Source organism: Eschrichtius robustus, chromosome 14 (genome assembly GCF_028021215.1).
Source record: "Eschrichtius robustus isolate mEscRob2 chromosome 14, mEscRob2.pri, whole genome shotgun sequence".
NCBI lineage: Eukaryota > Metazoa > Chordata > Mammalia > Artiodactyla > Eschrichtiidae > Eschrichtius > Eschrichtius robustus.
In genome coordinates, this window is record NC_090837.1 from 47130184 (window position 1) to 47146235 (window position 16052).

General features: G+C 36.5%; 1 protein-coding gene across 1 annotated transcript in view; it reads left to right on the forward strand.

Moving 5' to 3' along the window:
* Positions 1–13935, forward strand: part of DSG1 (desmoglein 1) — a 37208-nt gene extending 23273 nt beyond the window's left edge. Inside the window, exons 7-15 of the mRNA XM_068562799.1 lie at positions 280–414; positions 719–904; positions 3066–3325; positions 4754–4893; positions 6954–7229; positions 8446–8579; positions 8816–8888; positions 10607–10815; positions 12895–13935. Coding sequence (XP_068418900.1) covers positions 280–414; positions 719–904; positions 3066–3325; positions 4754–4893; positions 6954–7229; positions 8446–8579; positions 8816–8888; positions 10607–10815; positions 12895–13935 — 2454 coding nt within the window. The remainder of the gene's footprint in view (positions 1–279; positions 415–718; positions 905–3065; positions 3326–4753; positions 4894–6953; positions 7230–8445; positions 8580–8815; positions 8889–10606; positions 10816–12894) is intronic.
* Positions 13936–16052: the final 2117 nt, after the last annotated feature.

Here is a 16052-nt window from a genome sequence, read left to right on the forward strand (position 1 = left end):
GCTTCACCCTTTACAAACTTTTGCAACATATAATAAGGAATGATGTCTTTTAAAATTTTTGCTTCTTTTACATGATGCTGGATAAGAATTTTTGGGAATTGAAGTGGCAACTTCATATTGATTCATGTGAGATTTGTGAATTTTCAGTATTCTGTGTTACCTCTATCTTCATCATAGATTTATGTAAACATTGATACAACATTTTAAAAGATCTTTGTATGAGACAAAATAAAAACTGTCTACATCAACTGTGGTATTGTTTGTTGTGCATATTTTTAGCAATATGGCCAGTACTCTCTATTTGTAAGAGGCTCAGACCGAGATGGTAGGGCAGATGGAATGGCAGCAGAGTGTGAATGCAGCATTAAAATCCTCGATGTCAATGATAACATCCCATACATGGAACAGTCATCAGTAAGTATTAGTCCTTGAATTTAACAACAACTTTAGGTTCATTACCTTCTCAAATTTGTTCAAACAATTCTATTTGTATATGTACATGTTATCTTTAGTCACACACAACCCAAATGTACACAAATATTTCATCTCATGTTTGTTTATATAATACATATGAAAAAAACCCTATTTGAACAATGAAAATTGAGACCACATAGATCTCTTTTCTATATCATGAATAACTATAAACATTCTATATAAAACTAATATAGTTCTATTTCTCACATAGTTTGTGCTAAAATTTTTTTACTTCTTGTTTCAGTATTCCATACGTATTGAAGAAAATGCTCTAAATTCAAATTTGCTCCAGATTAGAATAATTGATTTGGATGAGGAGTTCTCAGCTAACTGGATGGCAGTCATTTTCTTTATCTCTGGAAATGAGGGAAATTGGTTTGACATAGAAATGAATGAAAGAACAAATGTGGGAACTTTAAAGGTTATTAAGGTATGGAATAATTATCCTAAATATTTTGTTTTCTTGGTTTTTTTCAAAGTGTTAATCTTAAAATGATGTCAACATTTCACAAACTTGAGTGGGTGAAAGAATAAAAATTAATGTGTTTTAGAATTATACATGATATAGAGCTTTTTTATAGAGAGTTTTTCTGCTTATATAATTTCGTAAAGACAGGCATTGAACTTTTTACTTGAAACTCTTTTCTATCAATACAATATTCCCTCACAGATCATACATTTTTAAACACAAATCTTATTTTATGCTTACAACAAAGTACGATTAATCCTTTAGGTTTGTTTTACACATTTGAAGAATATTTTTTGAAGCAGATTAATCACTGCCTAAAAAAAAGGTGTCCCTGTCAACACTGTACATCAATTATTATTCATTAATAACATTCATCACATAAACTAAAAGTTGTTAGTTCATCCAATGTGTTTCCACAGAATTAAAATTAAATAACTGTAATTGTAGGATTATCACATTCTCATCTCTCTTCTGCAGCTGACCCAGGCTTATTACAGACATAAGTATACTAGAGACTTGGTCCAAGTCATAGAGATTTGGTCCAAGTCAACACAGTTCTCCTGTGTCCCCTCTACATTACTGATCCACCACATTTACCTGCAGTAGAATTTTCTCTGAGATTCGAGGGGGAAAAATGTCTGACTCCTAGGGAGCTGATAGTGAAGATTTCACCCTGTGCTACAAGACTTGTCAGTCTATTTTTTAAAATCTGCAATAGCTGTGCATGGATTGTACGTGATGCATGCAATACGTATTCCTCATGGTAAAATGTAATCCCTTTTTAACTGTTTTCTTCCTTCAGAATTGCTCTGGGAAATAAACTCCTAAGGAATTCTGTCCCTATAGGAATGTGTGATCATTTGTCTCATATGTCTTCATAAAGTGTCACCATGCCTACAGCTTCCATTCACTGAGGCAGTGTGCGGATGATTTAGTTTATTCTCTATAGCATCCCTGTAAAATAGGTTATATGCCCACATTACAAATAAATACATTGAGGTTCAGAGAGAGTTTGTAACCTGCTCAGTTCTCATCACTAGTAAGTGGGACAGCTGACATTCAAACCTAGGCTTCTCTAGCTATTAAGTTCACATTCTTTCCACTACACTATCTAGGTTTCCCTGCTGGGGAAACTGAGTCCTAATCTATTTCACCCCAAACTATGATATTACTTTAGAAAATTAATTCATCTATCTGGCCTCAACATCTCTGTCTGTAAAATGGGAATTATGTTGATTTTTCTCCCAGACATGACATAATATATTAATTCTTTTGTTAGGATTTTATATATATATGTAATACGTGTGTGTGATGTATATGTATACATAATTTTATAGCCATTCTTGGAGTTGCAAATAAAGCTAATATTAGAGCAAAGACTGAAAATTTTAGCTAAGTAGAGAGCTCAGGGTGTGAATCGATGGTCATCTAAACTACTGTTATGTGAAAATTTTAAAAAATATAGTTGGTATTTATAGGCATAATGCATAGTTGTGGATTTTATGAGTAGTGGATTTTGACACCGTCTTTCATAATGAAAATGACTACTTGATAATTTTATAATATAAAGTGAATTTTTCCAGGATATGTTGAATAGAATATGGATTTCTTTTTATTATTTATATACTACATTCTATTATTTGATTTATTGAAAGAAGTCACATATACATAGTAAAATTTCTTGTAAATAGTTCTTTATGGATAAAATCAGTCAAATGATTGAACCTACGATATACTTGGCCCATTCTTCCTAATAAAAAGAGCTATTTTCTGAGAAACCTGAAATGATAGCATCTAACATAAGCTCTCTTTGCACTACAAAATGCATGGATTTGACCACCTGTATTATTTTAAGTTTTTTAATTTGGTGGACAATTGGAACTCATACATTTTCAACTTTTTCAACAAAAGGATCGAAGACAATTGGACTTTTTCTTACTGTATTTTCATGTGTTTGTATTGAATTGAATATAAAGTAAGAATAGAGTGTGTACTTATATGTATTTATATTTAATTAAAGAAAAAGATGTAAGAATTTTTTTGCCTATTATCAAAGAATTTCTCTTTCCTCTAGAATGTTTTTCCCCCTTAGAGTAAAACTATTTCACTCTGTATTTTCTAGCCCCTAGATTATGAAGCTATGAAGAATCTGCAACTTAGTCTTGGTGTTAGAAATAAAGCTGAATTTCATCAATCAATTATGTCTCGATATAAACTCACAGCAACTGCAGTCTCTGTGACTGTGTTAAATGTAGTTGAAGGCTCAGTGTTCCGTCCAGGTTCAAAGACATTCATAGTAACTAGTGAGATGGGACAAAACTATCAATTGGGAGACTTTATAGCTACTGATCTGGACACAGGTCTACTTTCAACCACTGTTAGGTAAGACTGACATTTTCCAACTAATTTTCATCACATATTGAAGTTAAGTAAATATGTTCTTTTTAGAAATTTGAAGTATCTGAATTAAAATATTTGTCACTATTTTTGAAATTCAATCATAAAACGTACTAATTGGGGAATTGTTACCTAATTTAGACTGTTTAACTTAAGAAAATATAAAAATTTGCGCAAAATGTAAGATGGAAAAATGTGAAGGTTTAAAATGTGAAAATATTGTATCTGGAAAGTTTGACGCTCCTGTGTTTATACATTTTATTGACCAGTTAGCTGATTACTACATATCATGGTTATTCCCCTTGGAAGATTTGATGGATTGATTTTCCCATTGCAAATTTGCCCAGATTGAAATCAATTAGATTTAGTTAATGCATTTCAGTTACTTTCTCTCTTTAATCAGCACGTAATATTGGTCAACAATCACCTTGATATGAAAAATTGGTTACATTAAGGAAAAATTAAGCTGTGTAGTTTTTTTTTAACTCTACGTATCTGAGTGTTTCTACTTGATCATGAAAAATCTGTGTGTATATGTGCACAGGTATTTTGCAAATGTGCTTGTGATCAGGAATAATGGTGGAGTGGAAAGACCTCACAAATGAGTTTTAAAAGTTCTTTCTCTGTGTTCCTCTCACTCCATGTGAGTATTTCAGTTATAGCTCTTATCACACTGCACCGCCATTACTGATAAGCTCTCTTGTACTCCACAGATGTGAGTTCACTGAGGGAAGACCACACCCCTATCTGACTCCTTATCAAGTTCTATTTCCTGAGTTTAGCACAATGCCTGACACAGAGAGTTATCTAACCAATGTTTGTCTAACGAACATGTAAATGAGAAGGAAAACTTCGAAGTCAAAGATGAGAAGAGAAAGAGAATAGAGAATAGGATAGAGGCACAAGACAAGGACAGAGTTTGGAATCCACAAGAAGTCCTGTATATTCACTGAGTATATGAGGAGGGGAGTGGAAATAGGGAAGGGATGAAAGCCAAGCTGCTGAAGAAGTAACTTCTTTGGTAAAAGAATAGTTTAGAATTAGCAGCAGCCCAGGAAGTCCCAGCATCTGGGCTGTCCAGGACAGTTCTGATGCTACCAAAATCAAATGAAAATGAGACTGCAGGTATCAGAGGATTATTCGTACATCTAAGTGGGATAGATGTAATAGACATTCCATTACAAGTGGCTGCTCAGTAATTCTTTTTTCTTAGATTTAAATCTTCATCCATTTCTGAATGTCCTCAAGCAACTGGAACTGCCCCCCCAAAAATAAAGTCTCCAATAATTGAAAATTATATCCAGGAGTTACAACTACTGGCTGGAAACATGGTTTAAAATCAAAATCTCTCTTTCTCTCCCCCCTGCCTTTAGATAGCTAACATTAATTTGTACCATTGTCTTTCAAATACAGATATGTAATGGGAAGTAATCCAGCTGGCCTAATCACTATTGACTCAAAAACAGGCATAATTATTTTGAGAAATAAAGTTACTGTTCAACAATATGAAATACTTAAGGGAAAATACCAAGGAACAATTCTATCTATAGATGGTAAGAAATCAATTTAATTTTTTCCCGTCTACTGGAAGTTATATATACATTCAGAAACTAAAATTTAATTACTGTCTTTTGAAGTAACCCTTTTTCCAACAAAAGTTATCATACTGGGTATTATACAATCAAATCCTGAATGATACAAGAGACATTATAATTTAGGGTTTAGACCGTGAGCTCTAGAATTAGACTGGATTGGTATCTCGTAACATCACTTACTAGCTCCAAGATTTTAGAGAAGTTATTTAACCCATTTATCCCTCAGTTTTCTCTTCCATAAAATGGGCCAATAACATTATGGATTTAGAAGTACTTAAGGAGTTACTACATGTAAAGCACTAGACGAGTGCTGACATTCAATAAATGTTAGTTCGTATTAATGTCAGTAATTGAAAATTTTTAATTGTACTGTAAAATTATTTTCAAACAGACCTAAAGCCAAGCTCACTTAACTTTACGTGATCCTTGGAAAGTTGATGTACAATTTCGTGTAAACAATTCGGAATTAGCATGCTTATATTACTTTTCAAAACCAACAAACTTAAATTAGGCTAATCACTAGGAGGGAAGTTCCTCGAGGCTAATTCTAAGCAATACTTGCTACTTCAATTTCTCTTCCTCCCTTCTTCCTCCTTCTCTCCCTTTCTTCCTCTTTTTCTTTCAATTGTCCTAAAAAGGGATTGACAATTTCCACTTGCTTCACAAGTTTAAAAGAAAGAAAACAGCATTTCTTTAAAGTCATTCAACAACTCAGAATTTTTACCAAATTATGCTGGTCTTTTCCACAATCAGTCAAAATAAATGTAGTTTTAAAAATGTTTATCACAAATCGAAATGTTTATTCCATCTACATACAAAGTTTATTTCAGTGCTGAAATTGTCTTAAGCAGTTGCTAGTTTACTCCTTTTCTTACATCTAACATCAAGCTTAATTGGACACATGAAAGAGAAATTGGAACTTTAATTTACTAAACTGTAGGCTGATGGCAAATAGGGAGCATTCCCTTTGTCATTAAAAAATACCACCTTCTGGGGATAAACATTAGATCCGATGATAATAATAAAAATAACAAAAACAGTAACAGTACAATAGAATTGTTGTATTCCAACAAAACAGTAACAATAGAATCAGCATAGCTGGGCTGAAAGGGTTTGATATCAGATAGGCTGTATGTAAACCTATCTCTGTTATGTACTTCCAGGGATATCTTTATTCATTTATCCAGACACTAAGTATCGAATTCTAACCAAACGTCAGCCATTGTGCCAGATTCTAGAGTGACATCGATGGACAAAGTCTGACAATGGCGCTTACATCTATATAATAGAAATAATAATAACAATAATAGTAACTTGCTGAAGCCAACAGCAAGTGTGGAACCATTAAGTTGAAACAAATGTCTCTCCTCCTGTGTTTAGTCAACAAACACAATAATTTACTGAAACTTTGAAGGATAAGAAAAAAGCAAATTTGGGATATCTGCTTGTGAAACAAAAGTGCTTCATTTTATTGATATGAAGATTCCCCTCCCCCAATAGTGCCAAATTCCCTCTCCTATGAGTTGTTTGAACTGTTGGTTGTGAGTTTGAGGATATGCTACTTTATCAGTAGGAGATTTTTATACAAATGACTGACCAATCTGCCCAAAGTCTGTTGGTTTTGTCAGCCCATAAAAGGAAAAAAGACAAGAACTGAAGATGAAAGACAGTAAAACAGCAAACAAAATCTAGTCTAATGCATGGAGGAGTGTGCAACACATGGTCTAGAAATGTCTCCACAGTGGCTTATGACACACTGCTGACCAATACATAATGTGGTGTTTACTGTGTATGTTTCTCAACACATAGGACAGTTTTTCTCAAGCACTAATATTTATTCATAATGGTTTGATTTTAAAACTGAGTCACAGACAAGAGACAATATGCAGAGTTACTGAATTGGTGGGAATAAAGACATTGAAATAAGTACTGATGCAAAGAGAAAATAGTTTTGTATTGCCCAACAATTATTACGCTAAATGTATAAAATATTTCTTTCATTTTAAACCTTGTTACAGATACTCTTCAAAGAACTTCTACTGGTACAATTATTATTAAACTTGAAGGTAGTTCCTGGAACGGTGATGAACCTTCTAGTAACAATACCAGTACTAGCACAAATGGCCTTAGTTCCTCAGATGTTACCACTAATGCCTACAAAAACGGTGTCATGGTTGGCACAGATACTTCTGATGTAGGTCACTCCACTACTTTTAAGCTAAACGGCAATGATAATGTACATTTTGGTGCTGCTGGCATTGGACTACTCATCATGGGATTCTTGCTCCTAGGATGTAAGTACTTTAACAGTCCCGTTTTTATGTGTCCCCTAAAAAATTGTGGAGAGGAAATGTTTTCTGATCATTTGATGAAATATATTTTACAAATTCTTATTTTGTGCAATTATCAAGAAATTTCTATGTTTGGTGTTGGGTTTATGACATGAAAAAAAAAAATCAAACAACTTGACCCCTTAGAGTGCAGTGGAGGATAAAAACTTTTTTGCTTTGAATCTCAATGTAATAGGAAAGTACCATAACAGACAGGTTCAAATTGCTATTTGAGTGAAGAAGACAGTCAGAAACAACTGACTGAAACAATCAGAAAAGGCTACATAGAGAAAGTAAACTCTGGGTTGGGTTTTAACAGATGAATAGGAGCTAGCCTAGTGGACAAGAAAAGGGGAACACAATACAAGAAGAAAAAAAAAATCCATGTGCAAAATCCCAAAAGAATGAGAGTGCAAGTAACTGAAATAAAGGACTCCAGCATAGAAGAAATAAAGGATGTGCTTGATAGCATGGTGAGAGTTGAGACTAGAAAGATAGGCAAGGGCTAGACCTTGAAGGGATTTCATGCTGTGCTAAAGCTGCACAGCCTAAGGAAAGGAGAGCCAAATAGATGAAGAATTAAACTCCAGCTGCTAAATTCAATTGTCTGAGTCCTTCAAAGGTTACCCAAGTTTTCTGAGCCTTGCCTTCGCCATCCGTGAAATAATAAAACTTACTTCACAACAATACTTAGATAATGAAAAGGAAGTACCACGCATGGAAGCATTTAGAGATAGACCACATTGTATTGTCACTAGAGTGGACCTAGTCAAGGATCTAGACATGAGGGTATAATATCCAATGGATTCTTCAGGTGGTCTTTAACATTGCCTTGGATGATGATAGAGATTAGAGTGGCGATGAGCCAGACGCTACAGTCTCTGAGGAATATTTTTCCTTTAATATTTTCCTAAGTAATGACAGGGAAAAGACTTATCTGTTTTAACAGTATATGATCTGTAATTTGAATACTATGTAACAAGTAAATATTGATTGCAGTTTGAGGCTCACATTGATTTTGGTATCTCACTATTATTCAGCTTGTTTTCTGAAACTTTCATAGTAATGTTAGAATCAAATAAAGTTATATTAGGCGTTCAAATTTCATCATAAAAGCAGGTTGTTTTGTTTTAATATGGTCCCACCGTTAACTGCAATATTCCTATCTTTTCACCATCAGTGGTCCCACTTTTGTTGATGTTTTGTGACTGTGGAGGTGTCCCTGGTAGCGGGGCCAGATTTCAGCCTGTTCCCGAATGTATGGATGGAGCAATTCATTCGTGGGCTGTGGAAGGAGCGCAACCCAAACTTGCGGTAAGTGCTCACTAACAGTCTAGGTTGTTCTTTGTTCTGGGATAGCCGACGGGGAAAACGAAGAGAAAGGCGCATCAAAATTAGATGACAGTAACCAGGGAAGCCTTTCTAAATGAGATCCAGATTACTTTCAGTATCCTTTTAGAAAAATCTGAGGTAATTTGAGAACAAACGCAGTGTATAATTATTGGAAGAAAAGAATCATTGCAAATAGGAAAATGTTTCCTGTCCTCTAGGATTTGACCAATATCTCTGCGCCACGAATACCACCCAGTAATGCAGATATTATTGAGTGCCTTGACAACTCAGGTAAGAAAATTTATCTTTTAAGTTTTCATAGTTCAAATGACTAACAAGGAACTCTATTCTCTGTCTTTGCATACCTTACCATTTCTCAATTGTCTTATCTTTACAATTGTTCCCATCATTCTTTTTTAAATGACTAATTTGCAAATTAAATGATAAAGAAAAACCTAGAATACTTATTATTCTTTTAGGTTGTATTTTTTTTAATCTTCTTCAATCATCAGAGAGTACACAGGAGATGACCTGATTAGGATTTCTATAAATAGGAGAGAAGTACTAAATTGTAACCGGAAGTCAATTTTGGCTGAGATTTTTTTGTCTAATAGAACAATTGTTATCTATTAAAAACCACTAATTTGAATTAAAGTACAGCCCTATTAAATAGATGTATGCTCATTTATTGAGGCTAGCATCTGCCTCCACAATTCACAAAGGTCAGTCTAAGAAAGAGAGGAATAAATTTTAAAAACTCATATCTTTGGAAATAATTGTACCGTCTTGCCTTGTTTCAAGGTAAATAAATATTATTGATTCTCTTATTTTTCATTCAGTCTTTTTCAAACTTGTGATCATGACTTTTCCACTTTGAACGCTTCAAAATGTAAAAGACATAGGAATGTTTATGACTTATAGAACTGGACCACATTCAGAAGACTGGAGATGCTAGTCTGTAAACTCATTTCTCCCCCTGAGGTGTCCATTTTTGTTAATGACCCCAACACCCTCCACCTTAAAAGCAGAAACTCATTTTTGACTCTCTTATCTCCCTATTCATTGACACTCAGTCAGTTCTCAAGACTTGTCAAATCCTCAGATCCACCAGGATTTATTTATGCATTTATTCTCTCATTAAGTCTACAAACCTTGAACAAAGCACAGTGAGAGGCACCAGAGTAAGAAGTATGAAACACTGTACCTAAACTCAAGATCTTCAAAATATGAAAGCCATAGGACACCTGCTCCATGGTCCACACTTTCTCTGTCCATGGCGCATCCATAGTCTGGGCCATCCTCTTATCTCACCTGCCTGGAATTTTGTAACAGACTTCTACTCACCCCTCACAATCAAGTGCAAATCCCAGAGTCTCCATGCAAACCTATCCCTCACCATAGCCATGGCCTCTTCTCTGAATGCCCTGGAGGCCCTGTGCTTCTAATAATACATTGAGTATTCTTACATTGTTTTTTTTTTTTACGTTTTAGAATTTGGGTATTTTCCCCCAATTTGAAATCAGACTCTCTAAGGCATAGATAGGGATTTTTTTTGTTTTAATTTTTATTTATTTATTTTTATTTTTGGCTGTGTTTGGTCTTCATTTCTGTGCGCGGGATTTAGCTGTGGCGAGCAGGGGCTACTCTTTGTTGCAGTGCCTGGGCTTCTCATTTTGGTGGCTTCTCTTGTTGTGGAGCACAGGCTCTAGGCGTGTGGGCTTCAGTAGTTGTGGCGTGCGGGCTCAGTAGTTGTGGCGCACCGGCTTAGTTGCTCCTTCCTGGACCAGGGATCGAATCTGTGTCCCCTGCATTGGCAGGCAGATTCCTAACCACTGTGCCACCAGGGAAGTCCCATATTACCTTCATTTTATTTCTTTGCTCACTCACAACTGCGTACTTAAATGGAGAAACTATACGTTACAGTAAGTTACTAATTTTTAGTTAACAATACACTAGAGAAAAAACAGTTTACAGGAGAAAGTAAAATTTAATTTGATCAACACTTTTAGGGGTTTACACAAATGAGTATCGTGGCAGAAAAATGCAAGATCTGGGAGGAGGAGAAAAAATGACAGCATTGGAACTAGTGGATGGAGTTAAAACATCAGGAGCACCTAAGATATGTCAAGAATATTCTGGAACATTAAGAAGAAGTTCTATGAGGGAATGTACAGAAGAAGGGCTGAATATGAACTTCATGGAAAGTTACTTCTGCCAGGTATGCTCTCTATCCCCATGCCTTCCTTTCCATCCTGCACCCATATCTCTACCCCAGGCTCCTGCTATTTCCCAACAGGGCTTTGGTGGGCGTTTCCTAACTAGGTTCCCAGCCTCTGGTCTTTACGCCTGACAATCTATATTCCTGCTGAATAGTATTTCTCAAACTCTGACTTGAGCACTTTACTCCCCCACTTTAAAACAACCAGTGGCTCCCAGCTCTGTTTCGTCTGTGGCGTGAAGTCCAAACTCCTTTACACAGCAATTAACCCATTGACCTCTTCCCTCACACCCTCACACCTCCAATTACTCCTTACCAGCCACCCCACTTGCCAAGCCCCTTTGCCTTATTCACACTGGTCTACTGCCCTCCATGTCTTTGCTTATGCTGTGCTTGTCCTGGAATGCTTTTACCTGATCTTCTCTCTCACAAACCCACACTCATCTTTCTATCCAGTTCAAACACCCCTGCCTTTCTGAAGTTTTTACTGTGACTCCTCTCATCCAAAATAGCGTTGATGTTTCTTTATGTGTATCTCTGTAGTACTTTGTTTGTACATTTTATAGAACATACCATTGCTAAAATCTGTTGGTTACATGTCCACCACTGTTTCTAGTGCCTCGTCTGCATGGGCTCTACATTATGTTGCCAGTACCTGGCTCGGTTCCAAGCACAGAGTAAACACGCAATCAGGGTGGGTCCAAGAGCCATAGTACACTTCCAGGACATTCTAAGAACCAGAGAGAATTAATTTTGCCATCTTCAGGTGGAGACAGAATTGCCCATGGTTATACCCCATATGATACTTAAACCTTCAGATATTTCCTACCTCTGATACTGTCTCTGATACATTTATGTCCTTCTACACACTGGCCTAAAATTCAGTCATTAACTCTCCTAATCAGAGGGTGGCTGATATTTTGAACTGAAATACTAGTAAAAGCCTTCCAAATAGCAGCAAATAATAAGGGGACTGTTGCTGAAATCCATAGGTATACTTTCTATCCATGTCCCTACAAATGAATATCATTTTCATGAAAAGTTCCATTTCTGCCTCACAACTTTTGCACTTGTATCTCCTTCTGCCCAGAACACTCTCTCTGCTTTACTGTCCCCGTGACTTTAGTCTCTGAACAACCATCACTTTATGAGATTCTGCCCCTGACCACTCTGTCTGAAAGAGCAACGCTATCCCTCTCTATTCCTTTACTCTGCACCTCCTAACAAATACGTTTACGTCTTGTCTGACTCATCCTACTGAAATGTAAGCCCTGTGAGAGAGGGACTTTATCTGGTTTTGTTCATTATTTTATTGCCAACTTCCTAAGAGAGTGTCTGCCAAATAGTAAGGACTCAAAAACTATTTTTGAACTGAAATGGCACAATGAGTTGGTTTTGCTAATAAAGGTATTTCTGCTTAACCTGAAAGTTTGCAATCCAATATTACAAACAAAAGAGATGAAATAAAAGTACACATGTCTGTGAGCTTTCACTTTGAATTGGAGGAGATTGTATTTTTAATAACTGTCTTTGGTCACCTTCAATTCTGAATCCAAAAGTGGCATAGACCCAGAGTCAAATTTTCCTGTTATTTTGCTTAAAAAGCCACACTGAAATAAATCTTCATGGAACCACCATATTCACTTCATCTGGAGGAAGAAAAGCACAATCCTGAATGAACCCAAATCAACTATGAACTACCTAATTTGAACAAATCCAAAAAAAGACACAATTTTGGTATACTTTAAGTTCAGTGTTTTTAAGTATACCTCCTTCTAACTTGGTTGCAAAATCATTCATGTGATTCTTTTTGTGCTTTTGTGTCCCAAGTGCACTAAGATGAAGAAGTCCATCTAAATAAATATCAAAATGTATTATCCAAATTACAGGTAAAATAATTCCTAACCAAATTCTTTCAAGTAATTATATAATAACTTCTAAACAGTCTCTAGAAGATGTTAGAATTTTGTTTTATATATATTTTTTTTGTAAAGCTCTGGGAAAAAATAACGATAAAGACCTCTATTACTGTTAAAAATGTATTCATCCTTTCATTTTCTCTTTCTTCTACAAATTCAGAAAGCATATGCTTATGCAGATGAAGACGAAGCACGCCCACCCAATGACTGTTTGCTCATATATGATATTGAAGGTGTAGGTTCCCCTGCGGGCTCTGTGGGTTGTTGTAGCTTCATTGGAGAAGACTTGGATGACAGCTTTTTGGATACACTGGGGCCTAAATTTAAGAAGTTGGCAGATATCAGCCTGGGAAAAGGAGTTGAACCATATCCAGACCCTGATCCCTCTTGCCCACCTGACAGCACTGAACCGATCTGCCCTCTGCAGGGAACAGAGCCCATTGGTAGTGGACACCCACACATCTCCCCACATTTCGGCACCACCACCATCATTTCTGAGAGTACCTACCCCTCGGGACCTGGGGTACAGCATCCTATTCCTGATCCTCTGGGCTATGGTAATGTCACTTTAACTGAGTCTTACACCACCTTGGGCACTCTGAAGCCCTCTGTCCACGTTCACGATAACCAACATGCATCAAACGTGGTGGTGACAGAGAAGGTAGTCGGCCCAATCTCTGGTGCCAATCTGCATGGGATGTTAGAGATGCCTGACTTGAGAGATGGGTCGAATGTTATAGTGACAGAAAGGGTAATAACACCCGGTTCAAGCCTGCCCTCCACTTTGACCATCCCTGATCCTAGAGAGTCTTCAAATGTAGTAGTGACAGAAAGAGTAGTCCGGCCAAATTCCGGCCTAGTGGGCAATCTGAGTGTGCACTCCGATTTCTCAAACACCCACAATGTGATTGTGACAGAGAAGGTAGTTTCAGGCTCCAGCATAACTGGCATTAGTGGCCCAGCTGGGCTAGGTGGAGGCAGTGGCATAGGCAGCAGTGGCCTGGTGGGCAATGGTGGTGGCATTGGGCTGAGCAGCCTGGGAGGGGGCGGGGGCCTGCGTAGCAGCACTGGGGGCACATCCACCATTGGCCACTTGAGGGGCTCCTCTGAACATCACTTTAGCAATACCCTAGGATCTGTCTCCCCTATCACAGCCCAAAGTCGAATCACAAAGTACGGTACAGGACAATATGCCAAGTAGCCAGGACCCCAGCACGCTTTTTTCTCAGTAATTGTGATTTAGGTTTAATTCCCACCACCCAAAAACTAACCATGTGATTTATGACGCACAACCAGGTGCTAAGAAAATTGTGGAACAAGGTGAGACACCTCAGTGAGAAAAATAGATGGAAATAGTGCTGTTGGGCAAGAGCTCTCCTGAGCATTTGTAAACCTTTTTCTTCTAGTCATACTAACAGAATCATGACCGTGAACTAAAACTTGAGACAGGGTCTTCTTTGTGCCTGGATGGCCTGTAGTGTCTTCTTGGCTTTTGTGTGGCCTGTAGTGTATCTCCAGCACATGGAATAAATAAAACCTGGTCATATAAAAACACTGGCCTTAAGATGGCAATTGGCATCATTCTCCTTGCTCTGTTTTGAATTGCCATGTAGCTCAGGCAATATTTAAATAAAACTAAACGTGCAATATGCGCTCAAGTATGTGGGAAGAATTTGAAATATGCCCCAAATGCCTTGTCAGTTTTGCAGATAATATAAATAAAAATCCAATCACATATTTAGACCAGGGTTAACCATTAAAGAAAAATAAATGGCTACTCAGCCAAGTCCACAAGCCACCAGGCACTCCCACCTTAATAACTGCACTAGATGAAACAAACTTCAAATTAGGAAATGTTTCCTGGGAGGGAAATTCCATAAGAGGGTGAACATAGTGAGATTGATTGGGAGTGAACTGGCATCGTCTGAGTCTAGATCTTGAGATGGGGCTTCAGCTATAATTCCTATGGAGTCAAGGACTTCTCTGATTCTAGTTTGTGTTTAGTGGTAGATGCAATATTGACGTATATTGCATACTGGTGAAGTTGCAGGATATCACACGCATTTTTCCCTTTACCAGTGTGACTCTGACTTAATGAAGGAAAACCTGCCAAATATACTTCTCAGGCTGAAGCAAGTAACACCTGACATGGTGAATTACCTTCCAAAGAAGTAGATGGGAATCGCATTGTATTTTCAGATTGTGTTTTTAGTAAGTGTTATTCATTTATATCCAGCTCTTTATTACACATCTCCTAAGATAAAATAATTGACTTAGACTGAGCTGTGAAAAAAAGCCTGCAGTATAGTTACGCTTTGGGGAAATATTTTAAGGGGATATAAAAGAAAGTTTTTAGCACATGTAAAATATTTAATGGGGGAAGTTAGAATTGTTCAGTAAATAATACCGTACTATTAGTTTTAATTGAGTTTAGTACTTTTTAAAATAACCCTCTGCTGCTATTTTGAAGAGATCAACTAGGAACTTTTAACAGAGTTTATGACATTGTGTTAATGGGAATGAAATTGTACTAGACAATCCAATTTCCTTACTCTCTCCCACCTCCTAACCGAATTTTCTCACTAGCCTAAATTTTACATTCCTGATTTGATTTGTCAGTAAGCTCTTGGATTATATATGCTCCAATTTATAGATAGTTTCTAAATTATATAGTATACTTTTCGAACTTCAAAATTTAATAATGTCCTATTTATGATGTCATTTCTGTGAATTTGCTACATACTGTTACCTGGTTAAAATCTCTAAAGAGAATCAAAGCATTCTTAGAGGTAAATTTACTATTGTATGGTAGAGGAATTTTTTTCTCTTTTCTAAATTCAATGTTAATATTTGCTCACTAATGTGAAACTGGATATGGCAAAAATATCTTAAGGATTAGTCCGCCCAGTTACTCAAATTTCCCAGAGTGTTACAAGATCAAAGAATAGTTATTGGACTTCCAACACTTGTCAAAGGGGGATGGCGAGTGAATTATTTTACCCAGAGCTATTTCACTCTGTGTTATAGCAGATGATGTCAATATTTTCAAAGCCACAGTACACATCTTATTTTAACTCTGCAGACTATGTAAAATTTTGATAGTCTGTAGCATGCCAAAATGCAGAGGTGTAAATAGAGTCATTCACAAGGAGTCTTTCTTTTATTTCTTTCTCCCATTTGGAGGTTCCATTAATAATGGGTAATCTTTCCAGAAATAAAGTCAAAAGCTACTGATTGAAATATACTTGAGTATGCCTGGGTCCAGGAGTTTGAAGAAGTAAAACTAATTATTAATTAATTTGTTAGTATTTGTCACTT